Source organism: Silene latifolia, unplaced genomic scaffold (assembly GCF_048544455.1).
Source record: "Silene latifolia isolate original U9 population unplaced genomic scaffold, ASM4854445v1 scaffold_106, whole genome shotgun sequence".
Taxonomy (NCBI): Eukaryota; Viridiplantae; Streptophyta; class Magnoliopsida; order Caryophyllales; family Caryophyllaceae; genus Silene; species Silene latifolia.
In genome coordinates this window covers 2,309,802-2,323,397 of record NW_027413125.1, presented here as the reverse complement: position 1 = coordinate 2,323,397, position 13,596 = coordinate 2,309,802, and the positions used below count along the sequence as shown (strand labels likewise).

Sequence of the window (13,596 nt, the reverse complement as noted above, 5' to 3'; positions counted from 1 at the left end):
TCTTAGGAAATCAGACGCATTTTGGAAGAGGCATATCTCTTAGCTCAGGACGAATATCAGGGCCCATGATATCTCATTTGAAAGCTAAGGGAGCTAACTTTCACCTCCAAAAAGAATCAACCTTAGACGTTGAGTAAATCTCAAGTTATTGAACTTTTAGTGCACGTAGGTCATGGGCTGTCCAGAAATGCGCAGTCTGTTTGCATCAGCCATATCTCAAGCTATAGACCTGATATGGAGGTGATTCAAAATCCATCGTTTTTCTAAGATCCCAAGCTTTCTAATGACATAAGAATCATTGTATTTGCATGAGTAAAACTTGAGATATAGAGCTTGGAAGTTAGACTTGATGTAATGACACTTCAAAAAGTGATGAAATGCATTCAATTGTGAACCGTTCCTTGGACTGTTCTTTTGGCTTAAAAATGAATCACAATGCAACAAATTTTGTTGCAAACTCCCTTTCTTCAAAAGAATTTGCCCTCAAATTCTCGACATTGTCATCTTCAACCTCTTCACAATAAGACCACACACACCTCAAGAGATGGATTATCATGACTTCCTCCCGGATCATAGACCAGAATTGTGTATGGCAAGAGAGGTGTTGTTACTCTCTTGTCACCAAAGTTCTTGGACAAATCAGGCTCTAAGGATGTTTGAGGTTGCTCCTTACTCGGTTGGCATACTCCCAAGATGTAGCTTTTGAAGCAAGAACCATGGCTGATGTAGGAGGTCGGATTTGGTACACTCGAGTATGGAACAACCCAAGACTCTCCTCTTGCTTTACCCTTGCTTGAATCCGAACAAGTCCCACCATTGAACATGATCATGGACTGTCCAAACTCCATGGTTTGAAGGCTAAGTAGTCCTTGGTCAACAATCACTTCTCTAGGCCCCAAATCAGTAGCTTGATCATTGATGGCTCCATGGGTAAGGGTATAGCTACTCTTCTTCTCACTAGTAGGCTCATGTAGTGAGTTGAAGGGGTTTTTGTTTCAAGACATGGGTTCTCAAAGATAGCACTACATGAGCTATTCATTTTAGCATAAGTGCTCATGACCTTTGGCTCAAGGGACTTAGACTTAGGACAAGCAATGTTTAAGCATGGCATGACAATTCCTTGGTCTAAACTCTCCTCTATCCCAACTGTTTTGGTTACCGCTAAACATTCCCTTTTAGCTAAAGCCTTATGGTTTTCAGGCCTTGCTAAGCTCTTCTCCACACACAAAGCCAACTCAAGCAATTCACCATATGAATGCATCATTTCTAATTTAATCCTCCTAGCAATTTCAGATTTCAAGCCATTGTAAAATCTGATTCCCTTTAGAAAAGAACTTACTTCATTGTCACACACAAAGTATAATTCCTCAAATAATCTAGCATACTCATGAACACTCAAGGAATTTTGTTTAAGGGTCTTAAGTTCAGCCAACAAATTATCCATGGTAGAAGAAGGTAGAAACTTTAATCTCATGTTCCTTTCAAGTTTAAACCAAGAACATATTCTACCCTTCCCTTCCATCCTCCTTAAAAATGTAAGAGTATTATACCACAACAAAGCAACACCCTTTAAAGAAGACACAACCAGTTTACACTTCTCTTTATCAGAAAAACACTTGTTCTCGAAATAGCATTCAACATCAAACAACCAAGACACAAATGCTCTACTGTTTTCACCATTAAAGGAAGGAAGTAATGGTGTGTTACCTTTGCTTCTAAGGGTAGGAGAGGAATTAGAACACTCATAGGGCAGGAGGTGTTCTCCTTGGTACAAATCAGGAGGTTTTGGTTCCCTTGGAACCCCATGGGTACTTGTTGCACTCCTTGTATGCACATCACCTTCATACCCTTTTGTTAGAGCTTGCAACTTCACCATAGCTGCTTCTAATGACTTGGAAATGGAACCAAGATCACAAGGCTTCATCTTTGAGCATGGAACATAGGATACAACACCAATAGCTACTGATTTTCCCATGAAAAATCAGAATCACAACAACTTAAGTAAAACTGATTTTCAAAAAACAAACCAAAACTTTGAAAACCTCTCTTCACTCATTGGGTTGTTTTTGTAGTTTTAGATGTAGTTAGGAAAGATGAACACTCAACCAAAGCTCTGATAACCAATTTGGAGTAAAACTCTTAGGACTTGATTTTTGGACATATAAGACTCGAAAACAAGAACTAACTTGGACAGAATTAGACTCAACAAAGGACTCGATTTGGACACTTAGATGGATTGTTTTAAGGACCAACAAGCTATATAAGGACACATTTAGAAGCTAATAAACGATTCAACCAAAGCAAGGCACGAAACAGCCTGTTTTGGACGAATATAAGATCCTAAATAGCTTGATAACTTTGAAAGAAAGCAATGGAAATAAGATTGTAACTTAAATGCTTATGAACTAAACATTCAAATAACAATTCCCACAATAACTTAAGGCAACAAAACAGAAACTTTGGGACTGTTTTGACACAAAACAATAACAAGACTCGGGATATGACTTGAGAAGATCACAAAGCAATCTCAAGACTCGGGATGTTGTTTAAGATCACAAAGCAAGAACTAATCCCCTTATGCACTTGGTCAGATCACAAAGCAAACCAAGATACACGACCCCAAACACTAAGTGAAGAGAATTCAGCCGAGCATTCCTCTTTTGAACCCGGTTTTGGACCTTGCACAAGATTGAGGTCTAACATGAATTCCGTCTAAGAAGTCGTGCCTTTTTCCAGCATGGGATTAATCTTTGGTGAGTTTGGGACGTTTTTATGTAGGAACTTGTATCCCAAAGCTTTTCCTATCATTGAGTTTGCCAAGCTTTTAAAACAGCGCGCAATCAGGAACATGGCTGGAGCAGGCTTCGTTTTCTGTGCATTATGTCGCTATCAACATTCCTTTTTTGATCAAACATAGCTCAAGGGCCCTTAGGAGAGTATTTGCAGCATTGCCAAAGTCTTCCAAGTGAGTCCAAGTGTGCATAAACAAGACTTGAGCTAGTAAACAAGGGATTGTTGTACTATTAGTTTACTTTCTATCTTTTATGCTTTATGTCCTTTTCTTTTCTGATTTCTTGTAAGGTCCTTGGCTGCCGTGTTTGGTGGTATTAGCAGCTCTTTTTGTGGCCATAGGATGCTATCTTAGATGAAGGGAGGAGATTGTCTTGCTTGTCCTATAAAAGCAAGCACAACCCTTAGACAAAATCAGATTATTTTGAATGAAAAAACCCTAAGAAGCAACCTGCTTTCTTTCTTCTTTATCTTTGCTTTGTGCTTGATAAAACTCCCTTGCTTAGTGCTAGAAGGTTGGATAAGTCCTTTGCTAAGTGCTTGGACAAGTCCTAGGCTTAATTCATTGCTTTGTGTTCGAATTAAGTCATACCTTGAGTCCTAAACAAGCTGAGTTTTCTTTGTTTGTCATTTGTGAATTTCGTGTCTTATATCAACTCAAATCTGATAGTTTTAGTGCAAATTGGTTATCAGAGCTTTGGTTAACAACAAAAATCCTTTCTTTGTGAGTTCATTATACCCTAACCACATTAAAAACACAAAAAACAACCATGAGTGAAGAAAGGATTGCTGGAATTGAAACACATGTTACTCAACTTTCTGAAAAATGTGATTTGTTGCTAGAATCTCTCAATGTTATCATGGCTAATATTCCAACACCACCACCAAGAGGAGGACGACCACCTAGAGGCAGGGGTAGAGGCCGTGGCTTCATGGGGAGAGGACGAGCTCATGGTGGCCATGAGGAAGAGGAGCTTTCTGATTCGGAGGAGTCCATGGCCGAGGCCTTTCATGGAGAGCCCAACAAAGACTTAAAGGTAGAAATTCCTGATTTTCATGGTAGTTTAAACCCCGAGGATTTGTTAGATTGGTTTAGGACCATTGAAAGAGTCTTTGAGTTTAAAGGTTATTCTGATGGCAAAGCTTTTAAAGTTGCAATCTTGAAACTCAAAGGCTATGCCTCCCTTTGGTATGAGAACTTAAAAATCAGAGAAGAAGGGATGGTAAGGAACCTATTAAGTCTTGGTTAAAACTGAAAAAGAAGCTTAATGAGAAGTTTATACCTAAAGAGTACACTCAAGACATTTTCATTAAGCTCACACAACTTAAACAAGACCAACAACCACTTGAGTCATATCTTAGAGACTTTGAACAACTTACTTTGCAATGTGAACTCAATGAGAAGCCCGAACAGAAAATTGCTAGATTTGTTGAAGGGTTAGATACTAAGATTGCTCATAGGGTTAGAATGCAACAAGTATGGTCCTTTGATGAAGCCGTTAATTTGGCTTTAAGGGTTGAGAAAATGGGTAAAGGGAAGGCTACAACCACCAAACCAACCACCAAAACAGCCACCTTTAAACCCCCAACCAGTTTCAAAATCAATGAACCACCCTCTCAAAACAAAACCACCATACTTGACAAGGGAAAAGCAGCCGAAACCTCACAAAAAAAGACCATGCCTCTCAAAAAATGTTACCAATGCCAAGGTTATGGTCACTTTGCCAAAGAATGCCCAACCAAGAGAGCCCTTAGTAGCTTTGAAGTGGTTCATTGGGGAGATGATGAGATTCTTGTGTGTGATGAGGAAAGGGAAGGAACGGACCATGAGGAGGATGATGTGGTTATGCCGGATGCGGGTCTTAGCTTGGTTACTTGGAGAGTGATGCATACCCAACCCCAACCCTTGGAAATGGACCAAAGACAACAAATTTTCAGGTCTAGGTGCACCATTAAAGGAAGGGTTTGTAATCTTATCATTGATGGAGGGAGTTGTACCAATGTTGCATCTAGTACTCTCATTGACAAACTATCATTACCTACACAAGACCATCCTAGTCCTTATAAGCTAAGGTGGCTCAACAAAGGGGCTGAAGTGAGGGTTGATAAGCAATGCTTGGTTCCTTTTTCCATTGGCAAAAACTATGTAGATGAAGCTCTTTGTGATGTTCTTCCAATGGATGCTTGTCACTTGCTACTTGGGAGACCGTGGGAGTTTGATAGGGACTCGGTTCATCATGGTAAAGACAACACCTACACCTTCAAATTTGGCTCAAGAAAGGTCATCCTAGCACCTTTACCACCTGTTCTCAAGCATATTCCAACACCCTCCATGCTTGAACCATCTAAGGAAGTGTTGCTAATCAATGGGGCAGAAATGTTGCAAGAGTTCAAGGAGGATAGGGACGTGTATGTGCTTATAGCCAAGGAAGTGGTGGGAGAGCAAGAGAAGGGGCTGCCTAGTGAGGTCCAACGCCTACTCAAAACCTATGGTGATGTGTTTCCAAATGAGCTTCCTAGTGGTTTGCCTCCTCTTAGAGGAATTGAACATCAAATTGATTTCATTCCGGGAGCTACTCTACCCAACAAGGCAGCCTATAGAAGTGATCCTAAAGCTAGCCAAGAATTGCAACAACAAATTGGAGAGCTCATGAGCAAGGGTTTTGTGAGGGAGAGCCTTAGCCCTTGTGCCGTTCCAGCCTTGCTTGTGCCCAAGAAAGATGGGTCATGGAGGATGTGCACCGATAGTAGAGCCATCAACAACATAACCATCAAGTATAGGTTTCCTATACCAAGGCTTGATGACATCCTAGATGAGCTTAGTGGAGCCAAACTGTTTTCAAAGATTGATTTAAGGCAAGGTTATCATCAAGTAAGAATCAAAGAAGGAGATGAGTGGAAAACCGCATTCAAAACAAAGCATGGGTTGTATGAATGGCTTGTCATGCCATTTGGTCTTTCTAATGCACCAAGCACTTTCATGAGGCTTATGAATGAAGTGCTTAGGCCTCACTTGGGCAGTTTTGTTGTTGTATACTTTGATGACATCTTGGTGTATAGTCCTAATGATGCAGGAGCATGTTCGGAACAAGCAAATGAGATCCTTATTAGTCGAAATGTAACTCAACTAGTAAAAGGATTTGAGCTTGGATCGAGTAATGTGTTGATGCTAAAATGGGAAGGCATGGGAGCCGCATAACACGGCTCTAGGGCTGCATATCACGGCTCCTAGGATGATTAGGATACACGGTTTCCTAAATCGTGTAGGTATAATAAGTTAGTTAATTACTATTTCTAATAAAGTTAGGAAAGCTAGATTTTCCTAATCCTAGTTTGATTAGAATACCCTAAAATCTGATTGTATTCTAATATTAGTTTTTAATTACTTTCCTAGTTAGTTTAGGAAAGGGGAATAACTTTCCTAGTTAGTTTAGGAAAGGGAAAGATAGCTTGATTTGCAAGCTAGGGTTTGGGTCGAATTGTGACCTCGTTTAGGACTATATTATGCCGTGTATGATCAGAGGATGATCATCGAATCTCCAGCAATAAAATTGTTTACATTTGTGAGCATTATTCTGATTAGGTTTGCGAGCTTAATCTCTAGATCTTCCTTGCGAGGTTGATTGCGTGAATCTGCGTTTGACACCTTGCGAGGTTAGGACTAGGAATTCACCATACTATCCAGTTACATTCATAATCACGAAATAATCAGTCCAAACAACACAATTTCCGCTGCAAATTTACCAATTACCACGACATACACAATCTCGTAAAATAACAAACTCAACCGAACAGTTCAACGATCTGTTCAATCTCGTTTTTCCATACTGTTTTACATCAAATTGGTTACCAGAGCTAAGTTCAGATTTATTCCTTAATAGATCTGTCTTGGGACGTTGCTAATCATGGTTAAAGACGGTGAAGAAGGTCCGAAAACATGGGAAGATGGTCATAACGAGCTGAAGTTGGAGATGGCTCAGATGGCTTATGTGTTAAAAAATATAGCAAGCATGTTGAAGGCTAAAGAGAAGAAAAAAGAATCGGACACTCCATCCGAATCTGAAGAAGAGGACGAGCAGCCAAAGAGGAAGTCAAAAAATAAGAACGATGATGATCGAGGTTTAAAACTCGATATTCCTGACTTTGATGGCGAGATGGATCCGGAAAAATTTCTGGATTGGGTAAGACAAGCTGAAAGGGTTTTCGAGTATAAAGAATACGATGACAAGAAGCAATTTAAAGTTGCAATCTTGAAGCTTACAAAGTATGCATCTTTATGGTACGAAAATCTGAAAAAACAAAGGAGAAAGGAAGGCAAGGACAAGATCGAATCTTGGATCAAATTAAAGAAGCACTTGATGAGACGATTCCTGCCAAGGGATTATGAACAAGATAACTACTTAAAGCTCCAATCTTTAGAACAAGGAAGCATGACGGTGACTGAATACATCAAAGAATTCGAGAAGATGTCGATTGTATACGATCTTGAGGAGAAAGAAGAGCTAAGGGTGGCGAGATTCATCAAGGGCCTAACACCCGCAATTGCTAAAAGAGTCGAGATCCAGAATTATGAAGGTTTTAATGATGTGTGTCGATTAGCATGGAAGTTCGAGAAACATGATAAGGCACAAAAACCTCATGCTTACTCCAAGGGACAAAGTTCGGGAACGAATTCATATTCCAGGCCAGCTCCTAGCAAGGCTAAAGAAATCCCGAAAGAAGAACCCAAGGACAAAGGAAAGGGTGTTGCCGAGCCAAAGGGGAGTTCTTTGAGACGTTGCTTCAAGTGTCAAGGCTATGGACATATAGCAAACGAATGTCCTCAGAAACGAGCCCTAACAGCTCAAGAATTATGTGATTTGATCCCCGTATTTGTCACGCTCAGAGAAGAAACAGTCCAAGGGAATGTTGAAACTGAGGGTGAAGGATTAGTCTATGATTTGGATCCGTTGAGTGACGAGGAGTGTTTAGTGCTGCGTAATTTGCATATGGAAACGGGTTCAGCTGAGAATGAACAACGGGAGCAAATCTTCCATACTCGGTGCAAGGTAAACAGTAAAATTTGCAATCTTATTATTGATAGTGGATCGTGTGCTAATGTAGTAGCAAGGGACCTTGTTGATGAACTAAAATTGCAAACTAAAGACCGAGTTAAACCATATAAATTGCATTGGCTGAATGGGGAGAATGGGATTCAAGTTAAGAAACAAGCCTTAGTTTCGTTGAGTTTAGGACCCTATACTGATGAGGTGTGGTGCGATATAATTCCTATGAATGCATGCCACATTCTGTTGGGTAGGCCTTGGCAATTCGATAGAAAGGTTGAACATGACGGGAGAGCCAATGTGTATAGCGTGATGAAGGGTAATGTGAGATATAATCTGAAACCTATGTCACCTAACAAGATTAAAGAGTCTAAAACAAAGAAGGGGAGTATGTTTATGGAGGCTCGGGAGGTTGAAGAGGCTTTAGCTCGTGGAGAACGAACTTATGTGCTGCTGGTTCGTGAATTGGGGTCCGTTGGTGTGTGTGATGACCGTGGGGTACAGGAGCTATTAGAAGAGTTCCGGGATGTGTTTCCGGATGAGTTACCGGATGGGTTACCTCCTTTACGTGGTATTGAACACCAAATAGATCTGATTCCAGGGGCGGCATTGCCTAATAAGCCGGCCTATCGTTGTAATCCAGAGGAAGCAAAGGAGTTGCAGAGACGAGTCCAAGAATTGATAGATAGAGGATATGTTCAAGAGAGTTTAAGTCCTTGTGCGGTGCCTGCGTTATTAGTGCCAAAGAAGGAAGGGACTTGGAGAATGTGCATTGATAGTAGAGCGGTGAATAACATTACAATCAAATATCGCTTTCCTATGCCAAGACTTGATGATATGCTTGACGAACTTTCTGGTTCGTGTGTCTTTTCTAAACTGGATTTGAGGAGTGGCTACCATCAAATGAGGATTCGAGAAGGGGATGAGTGGAAGACCGCGTTTAAAACGAAGCAAGGATTATACGAATGGCTTGTGATGCCGTTTGGGTTGTGCAATGCTCCTAGTTCGTTTATGAGGTTGATGAATGAAGTGTTAAGGCCGTTCCTTAACAAATTTGTGGTGGTCTATCTTGACGACATCCTGATTTATAGCAAAGATGAAGAGTCGCACAAACGACATTTGCGAGCTGTGTTTGAAGTGTTGCGAGATCAGAAGCTTTATGGTAAGTTGGAAAAATGTACTTTTATGGTCTCGAGTGTTGTCTTTCTTGGTTATATTGTGGGAAAAGACGGAGTAAGTATGGACCCATCCAAGGTCGATGCTATTCAAGCCTGGCCAGTTCCGAAATCAACTACAGAGGTGCGAAGCTTTCATGGTTTAGCATCATTTTATAGACGGTTCATCCAGGGTTTTAGCTCGATTGTGGCTCCAATTACAGAGCTAACCAAGAAGGGAGAGTTCGTGTGGACTAACAGCGCCCAAAAGGCGTTTGAAGAGGTAAAACGCAAGCTATGCTCCGGACTGTTTAGCACTACCTGATTTTAATAAATTGTTTGAAGTCGAGTGTGATGCGAGTGGTGTTGGAATTGGTGCCGTGTTAATACAAGAAAAGAGGCCTATTGCATATTTCAGCGAGAAATTAAACGGTGCAAGGTTGAACTATTCAACTTACGACAAAGAGTTTTATGCAATCGTGAGAGCATTGGACCATTGGAGTCATTATCTGCGTCCGAAGCCGTTTATTTTACATTCTGATCACGAGGCTCTTAAACACATCCATGGACAGCAAAAGTTAAATCAAAGACATGCCAAATGGGTGGAATTCTTGCAATCATTCACGTTTTCTTCAAAGTACAAGACGGGAAGTTCTAATGTCGTGGCTGATGCATTATCACGAAGGCATTCATTGTTGATTGAGTTGGATGCAAGGATTCTTGGTTTCGAACATATCAAGGAACTGTACAAGTCTGATCCAGAATTTTCAAAGGAAATCATTGATCCAACAGGTTTGTATACTGTTCAGGATGGCTATCTCTTCAAGGGTAATCGGCTATGCATTCCGAATGGGTCGATTAGGGAGTTGTTGGTACGAGAAGCTCATGGCGGAGCTATTGCTGGACACTTTGGAGTTAATAAGACAAGTGACATCCTAAGTGAACACTTCTACTGGCCAAGAATGAATAAGGACGTGCAAGAAATCGTGGCGAAATGCGTGGTATGCCAAAAGGCTAAGAGTACGTTCACCAAAGGTTTGTATACACCTCTGCCCGTACCTGTACAGCCATGGAATGAGGTGAGCATGGATTTTATCCTTGGTTTGCCGAGAACTCAAAGGGGTAAGGACTCGATTATGGTGGTAGTTGATCGATTCTCGAAGATGGCGCATTTTATTCCGTGTCACAAGACTGATGATGCAACTAAAGTGGCTGATTTGTACTATAGAGAGATCGTTCGATTACATGGGATACCTCTTACTATTGTTTCAGATCGAGATGTGAAGTTTCTTAGTTACTTCTGGAAGACGTTATGGCGTTTGATGGGGACTAAACTTCTTTTCAGTACATCACACCATCCACAAACAGATGGTCAGACCGAGGTAACCAACCGTACTCTAGGGAGTCTACTGCGAGGATTGGTTAGTAAAAGCACAAAGGATTGGGATATCAAATTGGCGCATGCTGAATTTGCTTATAATCGTACACCATCAATGACGACAGGACGAGCTCCATTCGAGATTGTTTATGGCGTGAATCCATACCTGCCAATCGATTTAGTGCCCATTCCAAAGAAAGATGTGTTAAGTTTCGAAGCCAAAGAAAGACAAGCTGCATTTCTCCGAGTATGTGAGCAAGTTCGAGCTCAAATTGAGAAGGCAAATGCTAAATACAAAGAGAAGGCTAATAAACATCGAAAGCAGCCTGTTTTCAAGGAGGGTGATCTTGTGTGGTTACATTTGAGGAAGGAACGATTTCCATCCAAAAGGAAGAATAAGTTGATGCCGCGAGCAGATGGTCCATTCAAGATCCTCGAATGTTATGGTTCTAACGCGTACAAGCTGGAGTTGCCGAGTGAATATGGTGGGGTGAGCGCGACATTCAATGTAGGCGACCTATCACCGTATCTGGAAGACGAGGATTTGAGGGCAAATTCTCAAAAAGAAGGAGAGAATGATGCAGGAGCATGTTCGGAACAAGCAAATGAGATCCTTATTAGTCGAAATGTAACTCAACTAGTAAAAGGATTTGAGCTTGGATCGAGTAATGTGTTGATGCTAAAATGGGAAGGCATGGGAGCCGCATAACACGGCTCTAGGGCTGCATATCACGGCTCCTAGGATGATTAGGATACACGGTTTCCTAAATCGTGTAGGTATAATAAGTTAGTTAATTACTATTTCTAATAAAGTTAGGAAAGCTAGATTTTCCTAATCCTAGTTTGATTAGAATACCCTAAAATCTGATTGTATTCTAATATTAGTTTTTAATTACTTTCCTAGTTAGTTTAGGAAAGGGGAATAACTTTCCTAGTTAGTTTAGGAAAGGGAAAGATAGCTTGATTTGCAAGCTAGGGTTTGGGTCGAATTGTGACCTCGTTTAGGACTATATTATGCCGTGTATGATCAGAGGATGATCATCGAATTTCCAGCAATAAAATTGTTTACATTTGTGAGCATTATTCTGATTAGGTTTGCGAGCTTAATCTCTAGATCTTCCTTGCGAGGTTGATTGCGTGAATCTGCGTTTGACACCTTGCGAGGTTAGGACTAGGAATTCACCATACTATCCAGTTACATTCATAATCACGAAATAATCAGTCCAAACAACACAATTTCCGCTGCAAATTTACCAATTACCACGACATACACAATCTCAGAAATAACAAACTCAACCGAACAGTTCAACGATCTGTTCAATCTCGTTTTTCCATACTGTTTTACATCACCTAACAAAGAAGAGCACCTCAATCATTTACAAATATTGTTTGACACTCTTAGGGAACACAAGTTGTATGGGAAGCTTGAGAAGTGTTCTTTTATGCAAAGTGAAGTCCAATTCTTGGGTTTCATCATTTCTGACCGTGGCATATTAGTTGATCAAGAGAAGGTTAAAGCAATCAAGTCATGGCCTATTCCTAGGAATATCACGGATGTGAGGAGCTTTCATGGGTTAGCATCATTCTATAGGAGGTTTATCAAGGATTTTAGCACTCTCATGGCTCCTATAACTGAATGTATGAAGAAGGGGGAGTTCAAATGGGGAGATAAGGCTGAAACTTCCTTCAACACCATCAAGGAAAAGCTATGTGAGTCTCCTATTCTTGCTTTGCCAAATTTTGATAAGTTATTTGAAGTTGAGTGTGATGCTAGTGGCATTGGCATTGGGGCTGTCCTTGTTCAAGAGCACAAGCCAATTGCTTACTTTAGTGAGAAATTGAGTGGTGCCAAGCTAAATTACTCAACTTATGACAAAGAGTTTTATGCCATTGTAAGAGCCTTAACTCATTGGAGCCATTACCTCAAGCCAAGGCCCTTTGTTCTTCATTCGGATCATGAGGTTCTTAAGTACATCAATGGGTAGCATAAGCTCAACCATAGACATGCCAAATGGGTTGAGTTCTTACAATCATTCAACTTTGCAAGCAAGTACATAGAAGGGAAGGATAACGTGGTTGCGGATGCTCTATCAAGGAGGTTCATTATGTTGAGTTACATGGAACAAAGAGTGCTTGGGTTTGAGCACATGAAAGAGTTTTACCAAGAGGATCCAGATTTCAAGGAGGAGTGGGGTCATTGCAAAATGGACAAGCTAAGGGGGTCATTACTTGGTCCAAGAGGGGTTCTTGTTTCGTGGAAACCGTTTGTGTGTGCCAAGGAGTCCCTATAGAAGCTTGTTGGTACGAGAAGCACACTCCAATGGTCTTGCCGGGCACTTTGGCATTCAAAAGACCTATGACATACTCCAAGAGCATTTCTATTGGCCTAAGATGCTTGGGGATGTCCAAGATGTTATCAAGAGGTGTGCTCCATGTCAACAATCCAAGTCCTACTTCAAAACAGGCCCCTATACCCCTTTACCCGTCCCAAACCAGCCATGGGAAGACATTAGCATGGATTTCATAGTTGCTTTGCCAAGAACTCAAAGAGGCAAGGACTCCATCATGGTTGTTGTGGATAGGTTTAGCAAGATGGCTCACTTCATTGCTTGTAAGAAAACGGAGGATGCATCTAGTGTGGCTGATTTATACTTCAAAGAGGTGGTTAAGCTCCATGGAGTTCCCAAGTCTATTGTCTCGGATAGGGATTCAAAGTTCATGAGCCATTTTTGGAGGTCCTTGTGGAAGCTACTCAAGACTAGGCTCTTATTTAGCACCTCCCATCACCCCCAAACTGATGGACAAACGGAGGTGACTAACAAGACTCTAGGGAGAATCCTAAGGTGCACGGTTTCTAAATCATTGAAGGATTGGGATCTCAAACTAGCTCAAGCCGAGTTTGCCTTCAATAGGGCTCCTTCTTCAAGCACGGGCAAGTCTCCATTTGAAGTTGTTTATGGCGCCAATCCCCTCATGCCCACTGATTTGGCACCCATCCAAAGGAAAAAGATTGATTTCGATGCTAAGAAAAGAGTTGAGCAAATGCTACAAATCCATGCTCAAGTTAAGAAGCAAATTGAGAAAACAAATGAAGCATACAAAGCAAGGGCCAAGGGTCCTAAGCAAGCCACAAACTTTGAAGTAGGGGATCTTGTTTGGATTAACCTAAGAAAAGAAAGATTTCCAGCCAAAAGGAAGAACAAGCTCATGCCAAGAGCGGATGGTCCAT

The 13,596-nt window shown here is 41.1% G+C and overlaps 1 protein-coding gene across 1 annotated transcript; it reads left to right on the top strand.

The window, feature by feature from the left end:
* Positions 1–4,966: 4,966 nt before the first annotated feature.
* On the top strand, positions 4,967–11,796 carry LOC141637422 (uncharacterized). Its single transcript, XM_074446905.1, has 6 exons — positions 4,967–5,497; positions 6,810–8,602; positions 8,927–9,272; positions 9,340–10,024; positions 10,262–10,917; positions 11,770–11,796. The coding sequence occupies exons 1-6, from the start codon at positions 4,967–4,969 to the stop codon at positions 11,794–11,796; spliced, it is 4,038 nt and encodes a 1,345-aa protein (XP_074303006.1).
* The last annotated feature ends 1,800 nt before the right edge of the window (positions 11,797–13,596 follow it).